We start from the raw sequence: 23608 nt of genomic DNA, 5'->3' as shown, positions 1-23608 counted from the left end.
TGATATCCCTTTTAAGATCTCTCAAACTGAAATCAATTACGTTAGACTACGAGACAAAATTTTGGAGTGGAAGGGTCGAGTTGGAGCTTAACCCCTTCGCGACCTTTGCCGGTTCAGGACCGTCATGACAAGAAGGTCACTAAATGACCTTTGACGGTCCTGAACCGTCAAAAAGTTAAATAAGCTTAGAAAGTGATCAAGGATCACTTTCTTCGCTTAAACGGCCTTGCTGCAATGCCTCGATGTCGAGGCATTCAGCAAGGCCGAGATCGGCATCGGGGGCCATGTGTGGCCCCTCCCCGGGGCGTCAACAGCCGCCATACATTGTATGGCGGCGGACGCCCGTTTTTAAAGCGTTTAGGAGGCGATCAACGATCGCCTCCTAAACTTAAATGGTGTCGCTGGAATGCCTCGATCAGGAGGCATCCAGCGACACCAAACACTTACCTTTAGGTGGGCTGTGACCGCTCCGGTGAGCGGTCACAGCCGCAGCTACCGGTGATCTTCGCCATCAAGTAAGATGGCCGCCGCTCTGTAAAAAAAACAAACAAGAAAAAGTTTGCTAGATGGTCTCCAGACCCTCTAGAGAACTGGCTCCACTTGCTGGTTGAATACAGGTACTGCATTCAACCATGCAAGTCAAATCACTATGTGATTAGTAAAATATTCAAAAAATAAAAAAAAAATAAAAAATGGAAAAAAAAAAAAATGTGCTAACATTTAAAAATAATTATGCAGTGATGTCACTAGATGAACCATCCAGTACCAGCAAAATGTGTAAAAAATATAAAAAAAGTATTAAAAAATAAAAAAATTAAAAAAATTAAGTTTATTATTTTGAGCAAGTGCTAAAATTTCTCAAAAATCTCAAAGAGTTAAAATAAAAGCACTTCAAATACCCAAGGGGTGTCTAATATATAAAAAAAATGGCTGATGGGGTAAATTGGAGTGGCCTAGCTCACAGATAGGGCATAGGTACAGACTGACCAAAATGGAGAAAAAAAGCGCACTTCCCAAATGTGGAATTTTAAATCTGAAACAACCCGACAAACCCATGCATGTCGGGTATCACTGCACTCAGGAGATGTTCCTGAATACATATTGGGGGGTTGTTTGACAGTGACATATACCAGAACCTGTATATCTATAACTAAAGTACAATTTGTGTGAAAAAAATTACTATTACAAAGTTTGACAAAGTGTAGTTCTATAATTGGTGCATGGAAAGGGTTAAAATAACAGCATTCGGAATACCCTGGGGTGTCTAGTTTTCCAAAATATATGGTTTGAATGGGTTAAATTGAGTTAACCGGCTTCAAAGATATTCCAAAGAGGAGATGGAGGCAGAATGACCAAATGACCACCTGAATTACGCATGCCCCAAAAGTAGCCTTTTACCAGCCAAACAATCTGACAAACCCATGCATGTGGGGTATCGCTGTACTCAGGAGATGTTCCTGAACACACATTGGGGTGTTGTTTGATAGTGACATATACCAGAACCTGTATATCTATAACTAAAGTACAATTTGTGTGGAAAAAAAAATAAAAAAAATTACTATTACAAAGTTTGACAAAGTGTAGTTGTATAATTGGTGCATGGAAAGGGTTAAAATAACAGCATTTGGAATACCCTGGGGTGTCTAGTTTTCAAAAATATATGGTTTGAATGGGTTAAATTGAGTTAACCGGCTTCAAAGATGTTCCAAATAAGAGATGTAGGCAGACTGACCAGATTTGTTAAAAAAGATTTGGAAATCATAAAACGCTGCTTGTACTTATTGCCCTATAACGTACAAAAAAACAGCAAAAAAACATAAAAACATTGGGTATCTCTAAACTCAGGACAAGTAGTAGAATCTATTTAGCTAGTTTTTTTACTTGCTTTTTTAGGTGAGTAAAAGATTTTTCAAATAAAAGTCATAAAATGTCTTTTTTTTCAATTTTTCACCATGTTTTTTTTATTTTTTTTATAATAAATAAGATGATACGATCAAAATAATGGTATCTGAAGAAAGCCCATCTTGTCCTGAAAAAAAAATATATAACTTATGTGGGTACACTAAATGGGTGAGGAGAAAATTACACCTGAACACAAGCACCACAAAATTGTCAAAACAGCCTCGGTCCCACAGGGTAGAAAACGAAAAATGAGCCCGGTCCTTAAGGGGTTAAAGGAACAAATCAACAAGGCAAGAAAGGGGAATATGTAACAAAGCACACAGGTAGAGGAAGGTCTTCGGTAGAGTTACCAAATTGAAAAAGGAAAAAACTGGCCTCAACACAGTATATTTGTAACAACGTGTCAATCCCACTCATCCCACGCATCAATGTGGCACATTGTTTTTATTATGACATCACACTCACAAAATGTGGCACTCCGGTATTGAAAAGGTTAACCACACACACAGTCTGAAGTTGTAAAAATTTTGCACTTCAGCACTTAAGAAATTAACTACACGCATACAGTTGCAGAAACAAGTATGTGAACCCCTTGGGATTACCTGAACTTCAATTATTGTCTCCACAATATAAATTATTTATAGACATTTTTTAGGATCGCCCCATTAAAAATGAAAGGGAAATAAATCAAGACATATTCTAGTATCAAGCTTCAACTAATCACATACAAAGTTCGCAATCATACGTATTGAACACACCGTGTAAACATTCACAGTGCAGGGTAGATAAAATATGTGGACCCCTAAGCTAATTACTTCTCCAAACGCTGATTGGAGTCAGGAGTCTCTCGTCATGGGTGTCATGTTCCCTTTTGTCAATAGCAGATTTTATAAAAGAGGTCATGAATTTGCTAATGTCTTTTTACATCTTACATAATTAGTTTTCTGCTTTTCTAAATAATGATCTGTTTAATAATTTAATATATATGTTTAATAACTCCCACTTTTTCGCATTTTGGCAAAGTTTGACAAACGTAACGTTAAAATGATATTTCTGATCATGCTTGCCAACTTTAGATTTCATCGGAACAGTCCCATGAACTTGCTTTTTTTCCTCCACCGACCACCAGCCCCACCTGTTACCATCTCTACTTTATGGATATAAGAATAAAAAAAAATCCAAACTCTGGTAAGCAGTTATTATGCTTGAAGAAACTTTAATATGCGAAAAAGGATGTAATTATTTTTTTGAGATTCAGCTTTAATAGACAATGTTAAACTTCATAAGCTAAACAAAAAATCGTATATTGTGAGCAGGTTCCTTGCACGGTTATCCTTTACAGATGATTTTAGCATCCTGCAGTATATGGACTCAAGTCTTTCCCCTTGCACTTCTTTCTCCAGGCAACCCTAAAACAAAAGGCAAAAAATGACATATCAATACGTTCTTTATTATTTCTATGAATTACTGATCACTATAGATGTATTTTAGCAGAATTATTACTCTGGATTCCTGAAGTTTTAAATGGCACTAGTTTTTAAGATGTGTTGTGAAGATGACATACAACATGCTACATGGTTCCCTAAATAACAAAATCAGTCTTATGAGCAGGACATCTGTGGAATGGTGGTGTAGCATGACAAAAATGGTTATGATATATCCAAAACTATTCGGAAAAAGCATCGGATTGGGCAAATCTGGAATTTATCTGTACTCAATGGCATTACGAACCAAACAATGGAAGTACATTCCTTGGACTACTCTACAATTTGCAAACCAGTGGACGTTTTATTGACACTCTTCAAGCACTTTTGGTGCACGAACTAAATAATCCACAAAGAATATTAAAGATACTTTGCATCCAACCTAGATGGGTCTGAATCATCCATTGGTTTTGTGAGTGCAACATTTAATTCGCACATACTATTGGTTTTACACTCTACACTATTGGTTTTTATTTGTTTTTTCCTTATATGCATCTGCGCCCCATTATTGTTTGGTTCGTTTGAATTTCTACACCCTGAGGAGGAGTGTTCGTTTTTGGGCCGCCGCAGTCGTATTAGGGAAGTATTATACTACTTGTTCATTTTATACACTACACGTGATTTTAGGTTTATCCACGTTTTTCATATACTCAATGGCATTACAAAATAAGTAAAGTAAAACATAATTGTCAGATTTTGTCAATGATCAAAAACAAAGATTAACAAAAACAAGGATTAAACAGTCAATTCTTGCAATAACATATTTTTAACCTCAAAACATGGTCTTACCAGGCTCCCATGCCATTGGGGTCACTTACAACCCTCTTAGCGCATTCTATGTCATCAAGAATGTTATCATCCAAAAGCCCTAAACCAAAGAATGAGAAGCGTGAGGTAAGATTACAGGAAATATACATAATGTTAGAATTATTTAAGATTCTCGCAAAAATTATGTTTGGTTATCAGGAATGCAAATGTCCATGGAAGTATGTTTTATACAGGAAAATGCAAGTTATTCATGAACCAGAGGCTCACTGGGCTAGGGCCATCATAATGTAAAGATGAAAGTATTACTCTGCTGAGACATTAATGACCATTTGTTACATAGTGGCTGATCTTTGGGGGAGGGAGGTAGAAACTTGCTTTCTATACAATGTGTTGTCATAAAGCAGTATGTTTTATTTTGCTCAATATACTTATTTTTTTTTTTTAAAGAGGATCAGTCTTCTCCATCTAAAAAGTACTTGTTGATAATTTATCCAAATGACCTCAAATATTACATAAACACTAAGACAGAGTATAGCTGCCAGCAGTCATGGTTTGATCAAGATGTCAAGAAGCAAAACGATTACATTACTTCCTATTTTGTTAAAATGTAACATTTGAAATGCTGCCTTTCAGGGTGAAAATAGTTTTAAAACTGCAAAAAATAACAACAAATCTACATGAACAAATGTTATGGTAAGTAAAAGCAGTAGCGTACCTAGCGGGGGGCGGGGGGGCGTTCCGCACCGGGTGCCGCTCATCAGGGGGGTGCCAACTTGCCGGCACCCGGCACCCCTCCAGAAACGGACAGCAATGTCCGCCGCTGGAGGAGAAGGCTCGCAAGGGCCTTCGATACCGCTCCCTCGCGATCTGCGCGGCAACTGCTGCTGTGCGCCGGGGTTTGTTGTCAGATCCCGGCGCACAACACTGAAGCCGCGCCCACCGCTGTCCGTGCCCTCTGAACCAGGAAGAAGACGGAAGAAGACAGAAGAAGAGGAGCGAAGAGAAAGAAAAGGAGCTGACTGCTGTAAGAAGAAAAGAGGAAAGGTAGGAAATCATTCAGTGAGAGTGACAGTGAGAGTGGATTGGTATGTGTGGATTGGTATGTGTGGATTGGTAAATGTGAAATCTGTGGATTGGTAAATGTGGATTGGTATGTGTGGATTGGTATGTGTGGAATCTGTGGATTGGTATGTGTGGATTGGTAAGTGTGAAATCTGTGGATTGGTAAATGTGGATTGGTATGTGTGGATTGGTATGTGTGGATTGGTATGTTTGGATTGGTATGTGTGGTATGTGTGGATTGGTATGTGTGGATTGGTATGTGTGGAATCTGTGGATTGGTAAGTGTGGATTGGTATGTGTGGATTCGTAAGTGTGGATTGGTATGTGTGGAATGTGTGGAATGTGTGGATTGGTATGTGTGGCATCTGGAATGGTAAGTGTGGATTGGTAAGTGTGGATTGGTAAATGTGTGAGAGTGATGAGTGTTATGCTGTACCATTTCCAATGTCTTTTTCATTTTATAATTATGCTCTAAAGTACATCATAACTCCCATCACTCTCACACATTTACCAATCCACACTTACCAATCCACACTTACCATGCTGTTCCATACAGTGGCAGAGCTGGGAGACTGAGGCCTTGCACCCCCCACCCCAGGATTCCTGAAAGGTAAGTGAACTTCAAAGGGGGGAGAGGGTAGACAGTTAGGGGGGGTAGATATGGAGAAGGGAGTGAGACGGAGGGGATAGGGGGTAGATAGGGAGAAGGGAGTGAGAAGGGCTAGATAGGGCAGAAGGGGGTGAGAATGGGTAGATAGGGAGAAAGGAGGGTAGCAAGAATATTGAAATAAAGAGTCAGAATGAGAGAGCGAAAATGAATGGATTAATGTGTGGATGAATTGTGTGAATGAGTGAGAGAATTAATGAATTTGTGAGAATGCATCAATGAATATGTGTAAATAATTTGTGTAAAAGAATAAATTATTGTGTGAATGAAAGTGAATTAGTGAGTGACTAAAAGTGTTTGTGTTAATCATAGGTGTATAGTTGATTTGTCAAAAAGGCAAAGATGGTATAAGCAGGGTGTTTATGGGACAAAGATGGCACAGGTAGCGTGTTTATGGGACAAAGATGGCGTACACTCGGGTGTTTGGGAACAATGCTGACTCATGCTGGGCTGTTTGGGGGCAAATATGGCAGGTCCTATGTGTGTGTAATTTGGGTGCTGGTCAGGTTCTATATGGGCAATGTGGACGCCGTTTTTTTGGAGGGTTATTAAAGAAAGCACTATTATATGTTCAGTAATTGTTATTTAAACGTGTTTATTTTACTTATAAGTTATTAATTTATTTTTTCAGATTTCTTGTTGTTTACAGTTGACATACAGTTTACAAATTGGTGCAATAAATATTCTTGCCAACAGAATTTTGTAGATGTCTTTACATTTGGAGGGGGGGGGTGCCACTTACAGGATCCGCCCCGGGTGCCAAATACTCTAGGTACGTCCCTGAGTAAAAGACAGTAAATAGGTAGAATCTACAGAAATGTTCAATAGGAGAGTTTACTCAAGCCTGATAAAATGGACCACTCCAGGGTTTATCTTGAAATACTTGGTCCTAGAACACTTACTATGACAGCTGATTCCGCATGCATTTTTACTTCCTGGTGTCTTCCCATCATCACACCACCATTTGCTGTTGATTTGAAATATTCCATAGTCCCGGCTAGGGCCATTGTCGTTGATGGCTGTGGTACTATAATCACTCTCGTGTTTGGCAAGGCATACCCCTGGTGAATATATGAATATACATATTTATATACACACATCATCAAAAAACAGGGTTGCACAGTGTATGTAAAGCATATCTGTATTGTATGTCTGGGATAAGTGAATAGTTAAGGTACTAAACGATTGACCATTGCTTCCATGCATCAGTTTCGGTCAATGTGGCTTTCCTCTTCTGCTTGTATAATGTTTTAATGTTTAACACATGGGTGGACTATCAAAGTCTGAAGTCAGATTTAAGCCTGTCATTTGACTCAGTCTGGCTCAAAAGGAAGGAATTTGAGTGGAGACAATAAAAACAGCATCTCCCATTTATGTGTTTAAGTCCCAAAACAGTGGTAACAGCCATGTAAATTAAGGTTATATAACGTCAGATTTTGATCCATACTTTGGCATTACGTTTGGGTTTAAATAATCAGGCTGTGCATGATAAAATTAATTTCCATCAAAAATAGAGACACAGCATAGTTTGAAATGTTTGAAACAGAAAGTGGTTAGCTAAGGTCCAAGTTGAGGAACTTTCTCAACTAACCAGAAGTTAATGTAGGAATCAAGAGAAAATAGGCTTTACATTAATAAAGTCCTCTATGTGTGAGATCTTATTTAGGCACTGTTGGCTAATAAATGTTGGTCTTCATTTAGATTTGAAACCCTGTTTAGATGAGAGAATCTCAGATTTTAGGATACGATGACCCAAGCTGTTGAAATTTTCACATGTCACTATTAGCAACTCAGCAAGGGAGCATTACTGTGTAAAAATATACGCACAATTAGCCGCGCTATGTTGACTATACACATCCAACTTAGTATCCTTTATCCTTTTGAGAAGTTCGCACTTAGCGTAGCGTTTTCCATGTGTCCCAATTATTACGCTGATAAGGATGGCCAAGTACAGAACCCCTTTCATGTTTGAACTCTTGTTAGAAAGATGTCCCGTAGTCTTTTGTTTTACATGTAGATCTATGCACAAAAAAAAAAAAAAGTTTAGACAGTTTCATGAGTAGTATTCACTAAGGGCTGAAGTGGCGCTAAGGGCTGAACTGGCCCAAACGTAACCACTTTGATGGAGACTTTTCATTTTCCCTAAACCAGTGTCCAAGAAACAATAAAACCCACAACATGCTCCAATTCTATTTAGATCTAAGCACATTCACATCTTTCTATGTGTCTAGAATTTGTCTACAATTTTCATAAATTAAGTATGCAAAGCCATGAATTAGGTATAATTCTTTTTAGAAAATCAAATGTGGAATGAAAGTTTATTCTATTTATACAAAAACATTTAATTAAAATATTCTTGATATTATTTACATTTAATCTATCTCTCTATCTATCTATCTATCTATCATAATGTCGGGTAAATTATTTAAAAATGTTTAATTTATATTGGAGTGCACTATAATATGAGATAGAAATTACTGATTTTAAATTATACCACCAACAGTCAGTTATAATTATTAAATATAAAAACTAAATAATATAGCATATCATCAATCAATTTGCCATGTCACATTTACTAAATAATTAAAAGCATAAAATACCTTTCATGGCTAACTGACCTACAATGGATTGCAAGCTTTCAAGACTAAGTCTCTTCTTCAGGCATATTTTATATTTGGCTTCATCTTTACCAAATTTGCTTTCTCTCTTCCTATGGTTAACACGGTACAACTCTATACCTTTATATAACGGAATACTCACATATATTCATGATAGAAAGAGAAATTGAATCACAATTGATGAATCTAGTGATATATTAATATTCCTAATAATAGCAGAACTAACTATATGTGTCATATACTGTATACTTTACCGTCTTCCAATAATTCTGAGGGAGTCTTACCGCCTTCTTTCTATCCAAAGGAATGGATGAATGATGTCCGATCTACAGAATATATATCTGAAATATTTAGGTGTGTCTGATTAAATCTGCGTGTGTCGTGTAAAATTGGGGTGTCTCTGTGAGGAAATCTGTTTAATTTATTTTCAGGTGATGAAAACAGAATCAATAAAATAAACAAAACTCTTACCCAATTGAGCAGTAGTGTAAATCCAGTTATCAGGCACAATCAAACTCATACTCCTTACTATACTATACTATTACAGGGAACAGACTGACTGAATTTATCGGATGAAGGTCAGTGCAATTAGGTGGTTGGAACATTCTTAGGTGGCGTTGGAGCACTGATTCACCCCTTCCTAAAAATGCTCCACCCCATGAACCCAAAGTATATTGATCAGAAGTGCTTAATTGATTATAATTATATATTGCATTACCCAAGAGCAAATTATGGTAGATTGCCTTCCAAAGCTGGCAGCCTTGTCACAATTCTGGGAACTCCATCACAATATATATGTCTGATGATGTACCATTTTAGTATATTTAAACACTAATTTGGTACACAGGTTCTTTATGTCCTACAACAAGGTCATTTAGCACCGTACTACCTTGTGTGAGCCAGTCTGGGTGGGAGCCTGTTGCTAGCATGTGGTTCATCTGTGGTGCAAAGCGGTGATGTACCGCTGTCAGATTCTTCAGCCAGTATATTACAATAACATACAGTAGAAAGGCAGAGAAAGAGATAGATAGATATAGACATAAACATACACACACACAAATATTTCTGGCGATAAAGTAATTTATCCTTGCACAAACAGTAACCCTGGGCAGTAATCCGACTCAGTCCATTGAAAATGGAGACACTAGGTCAATCTAACCCATGCTAATGCCTGGACCTACTGGTATGGAGCACTAATACGAGGAGGCCCTTGGTGTGTTTCATATGTTTGTATTGACAGAAGTAACACTGAAATAGCTCTACTGCCTAAAACTGTATTAGTGCCAAGTCTCTAATCTGTGTCCTTGATTAAAGAGTAACCTGGCATTGGTGGATCTCTATTGCTGTCATGCAGTCCAACAGGATCTCGTGCAAGAAGCATCAAGGGCAGGGCTTTATAGTAATAATAGTAATTATACTGGTAATTGTACCAGATTTAGTTTCTGTTTTCTCCTGGTGTTTGCCAGCCTGTCCTAAACTGAACTTTCTTTCGACTTGGTGTTTGGCTGCTAAGTCTTACCTATGGTGTCCGCAGGATTTTTTTTCCGGGGGAGGGGCGAAATACCCTCCACCTTCCCCCTTGCCCACCCCCTCGCCCACATCTTTGTTGGCTCAGGAGAGGGGTTTCCCTATGGAAGGCAAGTGTTAGTAACCCATTAATAGGAAATATTATATGACCTCTGTAGTAGCTACAGACCATTATGAACTTGCGCAACATGAGAACTTTAGTTTATGATAGCTGGGACGGTAGCCACAACTACCCTAGTCTCAACTGTAAGCTTGCAAGGCCAGGCCTCTCTTTTCCTTTTGCACCATTTTGTTATTGTGTGTGATATTAAATTATTTTACTGACTTTGTTGTACGAATCTGCTGGTGCTTAATAAATAAATGTAATATAGTGTAATGTAATGGCTGACTGTATATCATGGGAGCTGCAGTTAGTGTGTAGTGTCGGCCACCACAACCCCAGTCTATAACTACAATTCCCATTAAGTTCAGACAGCAATATGGCTGCTGAATAATATTGAAGACGGAGTCAACAAAATGTAGTGTTTGTACCGAAGACTAATTGTTAAACCCCACCCAAAACCCAATCTATAGTTACCAGCCACTATTGCTGGTTCATGGGAGTTGTCAAGAAAACTTAATGTTGTGTTGTGTAGTGAAGCATTCTAATGTATTACAAAAAAGAGGGGACTTAGAGGGTGGTAAAAAGGGACATAAAGGTTTGGAACCAAAATAGGACACAGTAGTTGTAATATTTGGCACTCTAGTTGCACTCACTTTCCCATGATGCTTAAGATATCAGACTGGCAGACTGGCTGAGAGTCACGAGAGCTGGAGTATTAACTAACCCTAGCTGAAATTCATTTTTTAATAAAACTACCTTGTGTCTGCAGCCTACAAACTGTGTCTCTTCCCAAGCACAGACTTTGTATCTATGAAGAATCAGTTACCAGGGTGAAGGGGAAGGGACCTGCTAAAGCAGGGGTGTTCAAGTTGTTTCTGCAGTGGGTCAGAATTGTATACGTGTGAGGGTCGCACTCATTTTTTCACTGTAAGAAAATATAAATAAGATATGCAGATGAAGATAAAGTAAATGACACAAAACCTTTACTTTTCCTCTCACTGATTTCTGGGCCTAGAAAGTTCAATTCGGATAGACCGGCTGCTTTATAAACCATTAGGCAGAGCGTCAAGTGCATGCACCAGATGAAGCGATAAGCGAAACGCGTAGTGCGTGTTGACGACATCGGGAGGAGAAGTAGCATTACGGAAGTGGATCAGAGGACTAAGACGGCGTTTCTTTGTGGTAGCGCTGCTACGAAGTTTGAAGCCTGGACTCTGTGACATCCGAAACGGAGGACAACAAGTTTGCCTTTCTTTTATACATTAAAATTATCGTTTTTACCTACTCCCCTCCGCTGCCTACCTTCTTTATCTACAAGTACCAGTGTGGGATAAAGAAGCTCCTAAGGAGATCATCACACTCTATGTATGGGCATATTTATGCCCTTTAAATTGTAAGGGTCCGATCTGCTTAATAGCGTTTTTTTAAAAACGTACTTTGATATACTACACCATAATTTTTTTTCTTTTCTCTTCCTTTTATATATGAACCTTTTGGATACTGTGTGTGGGAACTCTCGCTGGAAGGGTACTTTTGTACATATTATTTTTGTGTTGCACATATAATTTACTCACTTATTATTTGGGTGCGCAGACACTTGTGTGGTTTTGATTGTATTTAATTTGGAACATTTTGGGGAGTTTGTTCCTGTGTTTTTGCAGCACCACTTCACCAGAAGGTGTAACATTTATATTTAATTAGAATATTGCGCTTCACTTTTTTTGTATTTTGAGTACTAGAAAGTTTTGTGCCTACAAATTCAGGATTCTGGATAAGTAAAAATGAAATAGTTCTATTTATTCTAGGGATGCACCGAAATGAAAGTTCTGGACCAAAACCGAAAATTCAGGGTTCACTTAGCCGAAACCAAAAATGACCACCAACTTTAAGAATAATAAAAAATCTCACACTTTTAATTAAAAAAAAGAAATTATATATATGTGTGATTGTTAACAGCAATCTCAGGCATACCCAGATTCCAGCATGTACTGGTTGACTGGGCATGATAGGATTGTGATTGCTGTCAACAATCATATATAAATTAATATTCAACAATATGACTTGGCATGACAGTAGTGTGATTGCTAACAGCAATCACACTCCTATCATACCCAGGAAACCAGTAAAAGCTGGAACCTAGGCATGATGAGACTGTGAATGCTGTTAGCAATCACACTCCTATCATGCCAAGCCAACCAGTACATGCTGAAACCTGGCTAGCTGCCACCCTTGTGTATTGATGCTGCCAGCAGTATGGGGTCTGCACATCACTTACAGCCACCCTGTACCATGCCCCCCCCACTTACACATCCATGCTATCACACACACTCATTCATTCATATACTCATTCATTCACAGTTTCATTCCCTCAATCACGCATACTCAAACTTCAAACTACCCTCCCCCACCCCCTTACCTGCACTTCAGCTCTCTCGAAGCCGCTCACAGACAGAGGAGCCGCTTACAACGGTTATGGTTGTACATCCCTGCTGGCAGCCCCGCTTAGTGGTACCTAACATGTGAAAGAAAACGTAACCAAAACTGCAAAATAGTTAGCCTTGTTTCCCATTTTCAACATTGTTTTAATCTCAGTGCTTATAAATAATACAGTATATAAACTGGGTCCACTAAACAGAGCCCTGACTGAAGATGACAAGGCGTCCCTGGCGCTGTAAGACAAGCGGCCGCCTGAAGGCTTAAGCTTCTGTACAAACACTAACTTTTGCTGACTGCATCTGCAATAATGTTCAGCAGCCATATTGCTGGCTGAACTTCATGGGAATTTTAGTTATAGACTGTCATCCATTACTGGCTGAACAGCATTACTTTTATTTATGTAACCCTGGTATCTACCGTATTTGCTCGATTATAAGACGACCCTGATTATAAGACGACCCCCCAAAATCTGAATATTAATTTAGGAAAAAAAGAAAAAGCCTGAATATAAGACGACCCCAAAGGAAAAAAGTTTTACCAGTAAATGTTAATTCATGTAAACTATTTTTTTTAATAAAAGCTATGATTGAGAAAAATATTTTTTTGTTTTTATTTCCTTGTATTTTCCAACCTGCCCCCTAGTTACGCACATCTGCCCCCAGGCTTGCCACACCAATATGGCACTGTGGCCCATGATATGCCTTTTAACCCTCTATATGCCACTGTGCCCCATGGTATGCCTTTTGACCCCCTATGTGCCACTCTGCCTCCAGAGATGCCTTATACCCCTATATCCCATTCTGGCATTTAGGGGGTTAAAATGCATATTATGGGGCAGAGTGGCATATAGGGAGGTATAAGGCATTCCAGGAGGCAGAGTGGCATTAAGGGAGTTAAAAGGCATTGTATAAAGCACTCTGCCTCCAGAAATGCCTTATACCCCTATATGCCACTCTGGCATTTAGGGGGTTAAAAGGCATATTATGGGGCAGAGTGGCATATAGGGAGGTATAAGGCATTTCAGGAGGCAGAGTGCTCTATTAAATGCCCCCTTAACGCCACTCCAGAAATGCCCTATGCCCCCATTTAACACACACACACACCCTATACCCCCATTTAACTAACACACACACACACACTCTCTCTCTCTCCCCCCTCTCTCACCCCCTTCCCCCTCTCTCACCCCTCTCTCCCCTCTCAGCCCTCTCTTACCGGTGCTTCCAGCCGGGGCAGCGGGTTGACGTCGCCTTTCGCTGCTGCCTGGAGTTGGCAGCTGGGGTTTGTATGCGTCCGTCGCGTATGCTTTCCTCGGCTGTCAGAGATCAGAGTTCCTGATCTCTGACAATCGGGGAAGGTCTACGCGACGGACGCAGACAACCCCCGCTGCTAGCCACACCTCCTTCCGGCTGCAGCGGACGTTGTCTACGCGGATCGCGTAGACGTCAACCCGCTGCCCCGGCAATACAGCAGGAAGCACCGGTAAGTGTGTGTATGATGGGGGGGTGAGACAGGAGGATCCAGGTCCCCTGCAGCGGTGCGGGGGATCTGGATCTTAGTCTCCTAATCAGACCTCTATTTGAGGTCTGATTAGAAGATGACCCCGATTAGAAGACGAGGGGTATTTTTCAGAGCATTTGCTCTGAAAAAAACCTCGTCTTATAATCGAGCAAATACCTCCAGTTACCATAGATACAGACTTTCTGGGCAGAGAGAGTGATCACTGGAGCACTGGGCATGACTTGATGCCAATAGGAAGTGAGGTCCTTCCCCCAGACTGCCTGGGGAGTAGAGAGAGAGGGAGACTGGAGGTGGCTGAGCTGGGGAAAAGGAAGGGTGACTTGGTCTCTACAGAAAAGCACCCCAAGAGATCTCTGTACCTTCCCTGTTGCTGAGGATCCCACAAGTCTCTGCTATGAGGAGCTGATTGATTCCTGTGTCAGGCTGCTAGGTGTCTGAAGGCAGATGTGTTGCAGTGAGCTTGCCATGTGGTTCTAGTTGGAATACTGAATCCAGTATACAGCAGAAGGCCTACAGAAGCTAAAGCTGCCAGACTGCACAGATCCAGATATCAGAGGAAGGTACTCAGGATTAGTTACAGGCACTGAGACCATCACTACCCATTTCAAGGGAAGTATTACCTCCATCAAAGGCCCCAACTTCTATGTGCACCAACTTTACCCCAGGGGACTGATAACTATACAAGGTTGGGTTCCTAATTATTTGGGGAGGCAGGTGATTTGGACTGGGCTTGATTCAGCTATATTTTGTTTGCTGTATACCTGTTGATATTATTGAAATGCTGTTGGTTCCTGATCTAAACTAATACATGAGTTCATCTGTTTGACAACTTTACATTCTTTGTGTTTGAGTTATATATGTGTCCTAGTACACTACACTCTAATTCCCTGGAGTAATTACTAGGTGGAGGCACTGCCAAACGGTCATATTAACCCCTAACTCTCCACTATGCAGAGGCCAGGATCTCCTGTAGGCGCCAGCCAGGGTGTACACACTATGATGGATGTCAGGCCCAAAGTAAAAAGTGTTACATTTACCGTATTGGCTCGAATATAGGCCGCACTTTTTTCCCCCACTTTAAGTTTTTAAAGTGGGGGTGCGGCCTATATTCGGGGTCTAGCGCCCGACGCCCGGGACATGCAGTCCCGGGCGCCGGGCAGGCAGCGGGGTTAAGATACAGATCCCCCGCAGCGGTGCAGGGGACCTGTATCCTACTGTCTGATACGCTCAGACAGCCTCCCCTGCCAGCACTTCCCACGGGGGGGGGTGCCGGCACGGGAGGTTATCTAAGCGTTTTACCTCTGCCCACCCCCGACTTACCGGAGCAGACTCCCGGGTGTCTTGCGGGGCCGGCGGGAGACATTTACGCAATACGCAAATGCAACTTCCGGTAACGGTACCGGAAGTTGCATACGCGTATTGCGTAGATGTCCCTCGCCGGCCCTGAAGACACCCGGGAGTCTGCTCCGGTAAGTCGAGGAGGGGGGGCAGAGGAGGACAGCGGCAGCGTATCGCGGGGAGGGAGGACAGCGGCAGCGTATCGCGGGGAGGGAGGGCAGCGGATCTCGGGGAGGGAGGGCAGCGGATCTCGGGGAGGGAGGGCAGCGGATCTCGGGGAGGGAGGGCAGCGGATCTCGGGGAGGGAGCGCAGCGGATCTCGGGGAGGGAGGGCAGCGGATCTCGGGGAGGGAGCGCAGCGGATCGCGGGGAGGGAGGACAGCGGCAGCGGATCGCGGGGAGGGAGGACAGCGGCAGCGTATCGCGGGGAGGGAGGACAGCGGCAGCGTATCGCGGGGAGGGAGGACAGTGGCAGCATATCTCGGGGGGGAGGACAGTGGCAGCATGTTTTTTTTGGTGCTTTTTTAAAGAAAAAAAACTTTTTCTTTAAAAAAGCACCAAACTTTTAGGGTGCGGCCTATATACGGGGGCGGCCTATATCCGAGCCAATACGGTATATAGCGCCCCCAGCTTCCGTAGCTCTGTTACAGCCAAGTCAGTAAAATAACTATAAACCACACACAATAACGATCTGGTATAAAAGGAGAAGATGGCCCTGCTGTTGCGAGCTTACAATGTAGACTGTGGCAGTTGTAACAGAGCTGTTGAATCTGCTGGCACTATATACTCACAGCCGAGAAAAGAACTGCCGTGACCCGGATTCGAACCGGGGTTGCTGCGGCCACAACGCAGAGTACTAACCACTATACGATCACGGCGAGCCACATGACGTGATGCAGAAAGCTGTTCACACAGGGGATGAAAGGCTATGAATTTACATGAATCATTTGCTTCAAAACTCTGTTTTTGACTATACTGAGAAAATCCCAGCCATTTGGCTACCATGGTATATGGGTAATCTCATCTAACTTTGCTTTCAGTACTATTCTGCCCATTAGGTCTGTCAATTTCTCCTGATGTAGAGACATCAAACCTTACTCAGTCCTTGGTCTTGTCTTAGATTCAGGACAGCTATATGCCTATCCCATTACATTACATTTATTTATCCCATGCATGTTTACATTTCCTTACTAGATCTGCCTCTACCACTTCTGATGGGAGGCTGATCCATTATCTACCACCACTATGTCTTACTTATTATGGTCATTTGTTAACTCATATTATCGTTATTAATATTATTATTTAGTTATAAACAGGACATAACAAGTCGCGCATCAAGTTTGCAAGATCACAAATTTAGTTCAGGGCCATCTTGTCAAGCTAACTTTATTTATTTTTTTTTTTTTGGGTAAATCAATGTTTATTGAATTTTCAAATATACAGGGTACAGAAGGGAAAAAAGGGGGTTCATAAACAATGAAAAGGAAGGCGATAAGCCCGATCGAGGGCGTTAGTGGCTGAGTGTATCAATTCCTCCAGAATCCACCTCCGATCCACCCGCCAGACCCACACCCACAATGAATTAGGGGCAGGGTCGCTCCAATGCAAAGGAATCAATGCCTTTGTTGCGGTCACCAAGTGACGCACAATAGAAGACTTATACCATGTAAATGAACCCCTTAATGATCAATGACGTGCCAGGTACATCACAGAAAAACGGTCAGTTAACAACCACTAAAGTACCTTGCACGTCATGGCATAAAAGGGGTCTTTCTTCACTTAAAAGATGTTGATGTGTTGCCTTGATGCCGAGGCATTCAGCAAAATCAAAATCTGCTCCAGGAACCCTGTCTGATCCCTCCCCAGTGCATCAATGTCTGCCATATACAATATGGCGGTGGACAACTGCTTTAAAAGTTACACATCCCAATATATACCTATGGGAAACAAATACAAAAGAAACAAATCAAAGCCAATGTGGCTTACCTGTAAAACAGGAAATAAGGAATAAACAATTGGCATTTAAGCATTATAAAAGCGAGGGGTCGATAGTATCATTTATGGCAGGGCCGGCCGAAGGCTTAACGCCGCCTGGGGCGAAGTTTAAAACGCCGCATTTTAAACTTCGCCGACGCCATAATCTACGATCCCCCCCCGGTACTTACCTTTAAACAGTCTTGCGGCGAGACTCCCTGCTCTGCCACGGTGCCGGCTTGTAATGCTGAGCGCCGGAAATTGACGTCACTTCCGGCGCTCTGCATTACAAGCTGGCACCGGGACCGAACAGGGAGACTCGCCGCAGAGGAGAGAGAGAGAGGGGCGCCGATCGGGTAAGCGAAAACCACTCGGTGCCCCCCCCCTCTCCTCCGCTTCAAAAAAAAAAAAAAGCGCTTGGGGCAGCAAAGTGCCGCCCCTTCTAAAGTGCCGCCTGGGGCAATTGCCCCAGTCTGCCCCATTATAGGGCCGGCCCTGATTTATGGCATACAAAGATGCCAACAAAGCCTGCAAAAAGGAGATTAAAATGGCTAAACTAGAAAATGAGAAACTTATTGCCAAGGAAAGTAAAACCAATCCCAAGAAAAGTATGTAAATGGAAAAAGGTAAAGGTAGAGAATGTTGGTACGTTATTATCTGAAACTGGAAATTTGGTTAGTGAGCACAGAGAGAAAGCCGACATCTTAAATGATTTTTTTTCTTCTGTTTATACCAAGGAAGAACCAATGACGGAGCCCCTGCTGGCTAATTTTAAGGAACCGTTGCAGCAAACATGGGATTGGCTGACACAAGAAAAAGTGCTCAAGCAATTAAATACTGTTAAGGTAGACAAGGCCTCTGGACTGGAAGTTTAAAATGACGCTGTACCGCCCCCCCCCCCGTCGGCGGGGGGGGGCGGCGTTTTAAACTTCGCCCCAGGCGGCGTTAAGTCTTCGGCCGGCCCTGTCTGTACGGGGATCAGAAATTGGCTGAAGATTTAGACAGAGTTGGGGACTGGGCGTGCAAGTGGCAGATGAGGTTCAATGCAAAGTTATGCATTATGGTAAAAATAATAAAAATGCAACCTATTCTTTAAATGGAATATCCTTGGGGGAAACTACCAATAAGAAGGTCTTATGGAATAAGGAATAATGGGTGACAACAGACTTGATAACAGTGCGCAATGTCGGCAAGCAGCTGTGAGGGCCAATAAGGTTTTGGCATGCATAAAAAGAGGCATTGATTCAAGAGAGGAGGATATTTGAATATGCTTAAAAAGGGCATTATGGAATTAGAAAAAGTGCAAAGGAGGGCTACGAAATTAATAAGGGGATTGGGAGATACTAGTTATGAAGAGAGACTAAAAAAGTAAAAATGATATACGCTAGAAAAACAGCATCTCAGAGGGGATATGATTACATTATATAAATATATGCAGGGCCAATATAAAGAGCTCTTCAGTGACCTGTTCATTAACAGAAATATACAAAGAACAAGAGGTCACCCTCTGAGACGGGAAGAGCGCAGGTTTCATAAACGACAAAGGAAGGGATTCTTTACAGTGAGGACAATAAAGATATGGAATTCACTTCCAAGGGAGGTGGTGTTATCCAATACATTAGATACCTTCAAAAGGGACCTTGATATTTTCTTAGAAAGGCATGACATACAGGGCTATAAATAGAATAACATTACTATTTTAGAGCTTCTTGATCCAAGGAGAAATCCGATTGCCTCTTGGAGTCAAGAAGGAATTTTTTTTCCCCTGATGGCAGAATTCGAAGTAGCTTAATTAGGGTTTTTTGCCTTCTTTTAGGTAGAAGGGTTGAACTTGATGGACTTAGGTCTTTTTTCAACCTTATGAACTATGTAACTATGTAAAAGAGCTTAGGAGGTGATCAACGCATTGCAAGAGATGATGGAACCTAATAAAAAATGAACAAGTTTTCAAGAAGGTCTCTCTAGACCCTCCTGAGAACTGTGGGCCCTGAATTGAACCATGCAAGTCAATGGAATCCAGATTTGATTGGTAAATTATTAAATGTGATACATGAAAAAAATAGAAAAAATAAAAATAGTGAAAAAATAAAAATGTAGCAAGTGTGAATTCCGTAGTGTAGAAAATATACTGGAGTGGATTGGAGAAGCTGTACAAGTATAGTTCATTTTATTAATTTACTGGGAGTCTGGGACAGCAGCAGAAGTTTATTTTTTCAGTGTAGAAATACATTTAGAAAATAGCACCAAAAAGTGTCAAGCCAATTAACAAATATTAACAAAATTTCTGCGATTTTGCCATTTGTTTTAGTTTGTTTCATCTGGGTCCATCCTCGTTATCAGAGATTCATACAAATGCATGAAATTGGCAAAGTTTGTAAATACAGCATTTGTATGAATCTAATAGTCTGCCAGGCACATGACATATTGATCTTGGGAAATCTATAATATTAGTTGCATACTTCATCTGATATCTGCCATGCTCTAATAGGTTTTCACATGTGTAACAGCCATGCCAAAACCAAGTAAAAAGGAACCCATTCACATTTCTAAAAGAAAGGTTTGATCCCATTAACACTTATATTTTCTGAAAAGGGTCTGCACAATGAACATACATTCACAACCAGTGATAAGCTGCACATGAGACAGAGTTAATAAGAGCACGAGAGAGTATGACAGAGCATGAGTTGGTTTTCCTTCACAAACCAGCAAAATCAGAGTCTATTCCAGCTGAAGATATAAATAATGATGATAAAACATTTGTTAAGTTAAGAAAAAACACACTAGATACTTGCCAAACACAAATATAGCAATAAAAGCTTTGATAACCCGCTAACTTGAACAAGCAAATACTTCCTCTATTTTTCTTACCAGGTTTATCAGCCTCCCGGGAGACTGTCAAAAATTGCCATTGCTGACTATATTTCAAGTCATCATGGCGGGGTATTGGGAAAAGTTTTCAATTAGCAATAATCACGCCTCGGATAAACCTCATTGGCTATGATACTGCCACTGCGCAAAGCTAATGATGGTATGGCCGAACGAGGATCAACCTCCAGTCAGCCTTGATTCTTATTGTGGAGAGACAGATGTGCTATGCATTGTGGGCATTGACATGCTACTTAGACTATGAATGGTTGGACCCGCCTCTAAGTGTTGCCATGGCAACAAATCCCAGACACCTTTTGTTCAACTGTCCAACTGTTGTCTGTTGTGGTGCCTCAGATATAAAGCACGGCCTAGAGCTGTTTCCTTTCTATTCCACACAGGTAATTCAATTAAAAACTCAAAGTAAATCAAGGTGATTTAATTAAGTTTATGTTTAAATGACAAGTTGTTATTTATGTTTAAATGACTTTAAATTAAAGTTGAGATTTTCATGAGACACATTTGGCGAATCGCTACATAGAAAATTCTGAACAGGCTGTTAATGAGTTATTATTTCAATAATCTCAGGGTCACATGATATAATCAGCAATGCCGGCTGACAGATCAAAACCTGTCCACTTTTAATTCATAAAGATGAAACTGGTTTTGTCAGAGGACGCCAATCCAATGATAATAGGCGGAATAAAATATACATAGTTGAATACATATCCACCAATACGTATCCATTGTTCCTGGCCCTGGGCGCGGAAAAGGCATTTACCAGGGTTGGTTGGATTTCCCTTGAAGAAGCCCTACAATGTTATGGCTTTGGAGAGGGATTCAACGACTCTGTTATGTCATTATATACTACTCCAATTGCAAGACTAGTAGGTCAAGGGATCAGTTCCAATTGGTTTGGGATAGCCAATGGCACTAGACAGGGATGCCTATTGGCATCTCTGCTTTACATATTAACTATAGAACCATTAGCATCCAGGATCAGAAACAATGGGGATATAAAGGGTATTAAGATCGGCGAGAGAGAAAACAAGATCGCAAACAAAGAAAAGGAATCCCAGCACTCCAAACAGCTTCCAGTCCCTAGGACACTTTATTAAGCGAGAGCAAACAAAAGCAACGTTTCGGCCAAACAGGGCCTTTGTCAAGCTAACACTTCACTCCAAATCACACCAAGTAATGCAAACAATTAGTGATAATTACATATCTTATTTAAAAACGAACACCAAGTTATTTAAAAACATCAAAATAATTAAAATGTTTACATCTACATTATACAGTATATTACAAATAACCAGACATATTAATGGCACATACTAATCAAATCCTAAGTAAATACCTTGTATCTCCATTACTTAATCTCTTCCTGTTGCCCTTCTGCCAATGTCTGATCATGTGACCAGACCAAACCATATGATTGCATGATGACATCACGCCACAAAAAAAAAAAAAAGATTAGGTATTGCCAGGCAGTCTCTCATCCAGGATACTAACTAGGCCCAACCCTGCTTAGTTTCTGAGACCAGACAAGATCAGGCACATTCAGGATGGTATTGCCTAAGAATGAATGTCATCAAATCTCCCAAAAAGGGGAAGAAGGTGTATCGGCAGAACGGTCATCAGGACGACAAAGTACATATAATGTAGACACAATCATTTAATAACATTAAAGAGCCACAGCAATAAAGTAAAATGGGAAGAAAAAAAAGAAAAAGAAATACTACGAGCAAATATGCAATTAAAGTATTACGCACATTCCATACTGCCCTACACCCAAATTAGTCCATTTTCTGAACAAAGTGCAGATTTAAGTGTATTAAAATATTAAGCATATAATTTAAAAAGTTAAAAAAGTGCAGTTTATCAAAAAAATACAATTAATAAAGGAGTATAATATTTTCTACAAATTTTTTTTTGGAAAATAATGATATTAAATTGCATATATATTAAAGTGTAAAAATCATGTCAAATAGACAAATATAAATAGCGAAACTTGTGTCCTCTTATACCTCTTAATATCCCTATATTACATCATACATATAAAGTGATAATGTGTACTATGTTACACATTTAAAGTGACAGGGTATTAAAGCGAACCAAATTTGGCAAGTGTATAAAATTAAAACTTATAAAATTGTTTCAATAAAAGTGTATAAGAAATCTTAATACTAAATGGAAAAGTAGAACACATGCATAATATTGCTCGAAGATGAGAGTGTGTGTGAAGTTCTAAAAGTGAACCAGCACCAATTTTCATCAAAGAATCTGTGAAAAACATAAAAAGGTTAAGTTAATTACTATCAAAAATATCAATAAAAGTTCACTAAAAAATATAAAACTCATCACTATTCAAATGAGAGATGCCACATCATAATCAAAATTTAACCCTTTTGGACTAAGAGTATTCAGCTCTCTAATCCAAAATGCTTCGCAAGGAGTTTTTTATGTTGATCTCCCCTTCTTAAATTTTCTGGAATCTGAAATTTCAGTTGTGCGATGTTGTGGCGGGACTCAGAGAAATGAGCCGGGACTGGTAATTCAAGTAACCCAGTCCTGATGGTAGACTTATGCTTTGAAAATCTCTCTCTCATTCTCTGAGTAGTCTGCCCAACATACAAAAGACCACAAGGACATTTCAGGAGATATACCACATAAGAAGAGTTACACGTCACATACTGATTAACCCCCTAAGGACAATGGGCGGTCCCTAAACCCATATGCAGATGATGTTTTGCTATCCCTTTATGATCCTGAAAATTCTCTAATTTCGTTGATGGATGAAATCTCCATATTTAGTAAATCCTCGAATTATAAATTAAATATTAAAAAGACACAAGCCGCGATAATAGAAATTGCAGGCCCAGTTAGTCTTAAATTGGAGGAAAAATAGGACTTTATATGGGAGACTAATAAGATTAACTATCTAGGAATTGATATCCCTTTTAAGATCTCTCAAACTGAAATCAATTACGTTAGACTACGAGACAAAATTTTGGAGTGGAAGGGTCGAGTTGGAGCTTAAAGGAACAAATCAACAAGGCAAGAAAGGGGAATATGTAACAAAGCACACAGGTAGAGGAAGGTCTTCGGTAGAGTTACCAAATTGAAAAAGGAAAAAACTGGCCTCAACACAGTATATTTGTAACAACGTGTCAATCCCACTCATCCCACGCATCAATGTGGCACATTGTTTTTATTATGACATCACACTCACAAAATGTGGCACTCCGGTATTGAAAAGGTTAACCACACACACAGTCCGAAGTTGTAAAAGTTTTGCACTTCAGCACTTAAGAAATTTACTACACGCATACAGTTGCAGAAACAA

General features: G+C 40.4%; 1 protein-coding gene and 2 non-coding genes across 3 annotated transcripts; all 3 read right to left on the bottom strand.

Annotated features, from left to right (window-relative positions):
- Positions 1-3135: 3135 nt before the first annotated feature.
- Positions 3136-9021, bottom strand: LOC128491545 (lysozyme C-like). Its single transcript, XM_053463864.1, has 5 exons — positions 8973-9021; positions 7711-7902; positions 6786-6944; positions 4176-4254; positions 3136-3311 (listed from the first exon to the last, which is right to left on the bottom strand). Exons 1-5 carry the CDS (start codon positions 9019-9021, stop codon positions 3251-3253), a joined length of 540 nt encoding a protein of 179 aa, XP_053319839.1. The 3' UTR covers positions 3136-3250.
- A 7208-nt stretch (positions 9022-16229) lies between these two features.
- On the bottom strand, positions 16230-16301 carry TRNAH-GUG (transfer RNA histidin (anticodon GUG)). The gene has a single exon. It is a non-coding gene; the product is annotated as a tRNA-His (tRNA).
- A 3976-nt stretch (positions 16302-20277) lies between these two features.
- On the bottom strand, positions 20278-20418 carry LOC128493011 (U4 spliceosomal RNA). The gene has a single exon (XR_008354204.1). It is a non-coding gene; the product is annotated as a U4 spliceosomal RNA (small nuclear RNA).
- Positions 20419-23608: the final 3190 nt, after the last annotated feature.

The sequence above is a fragment of the Spea bombifrons genome, chromosome 4, assembly GCF_027358695.1.
Source record: "Spea bombifrons isolate aSpeBom1 chromosome 4, aSpeBom1.2.pri, whole genome shotgun sequence".
NCBI lineage: Eukaryota > Metazoa > Chordata > Amphibia > Anura > Pelobatidae > Spea > Spea bombifrons.
This window is presented reverse-complemented; position numbering and strand designations above follow the sequence as displayed.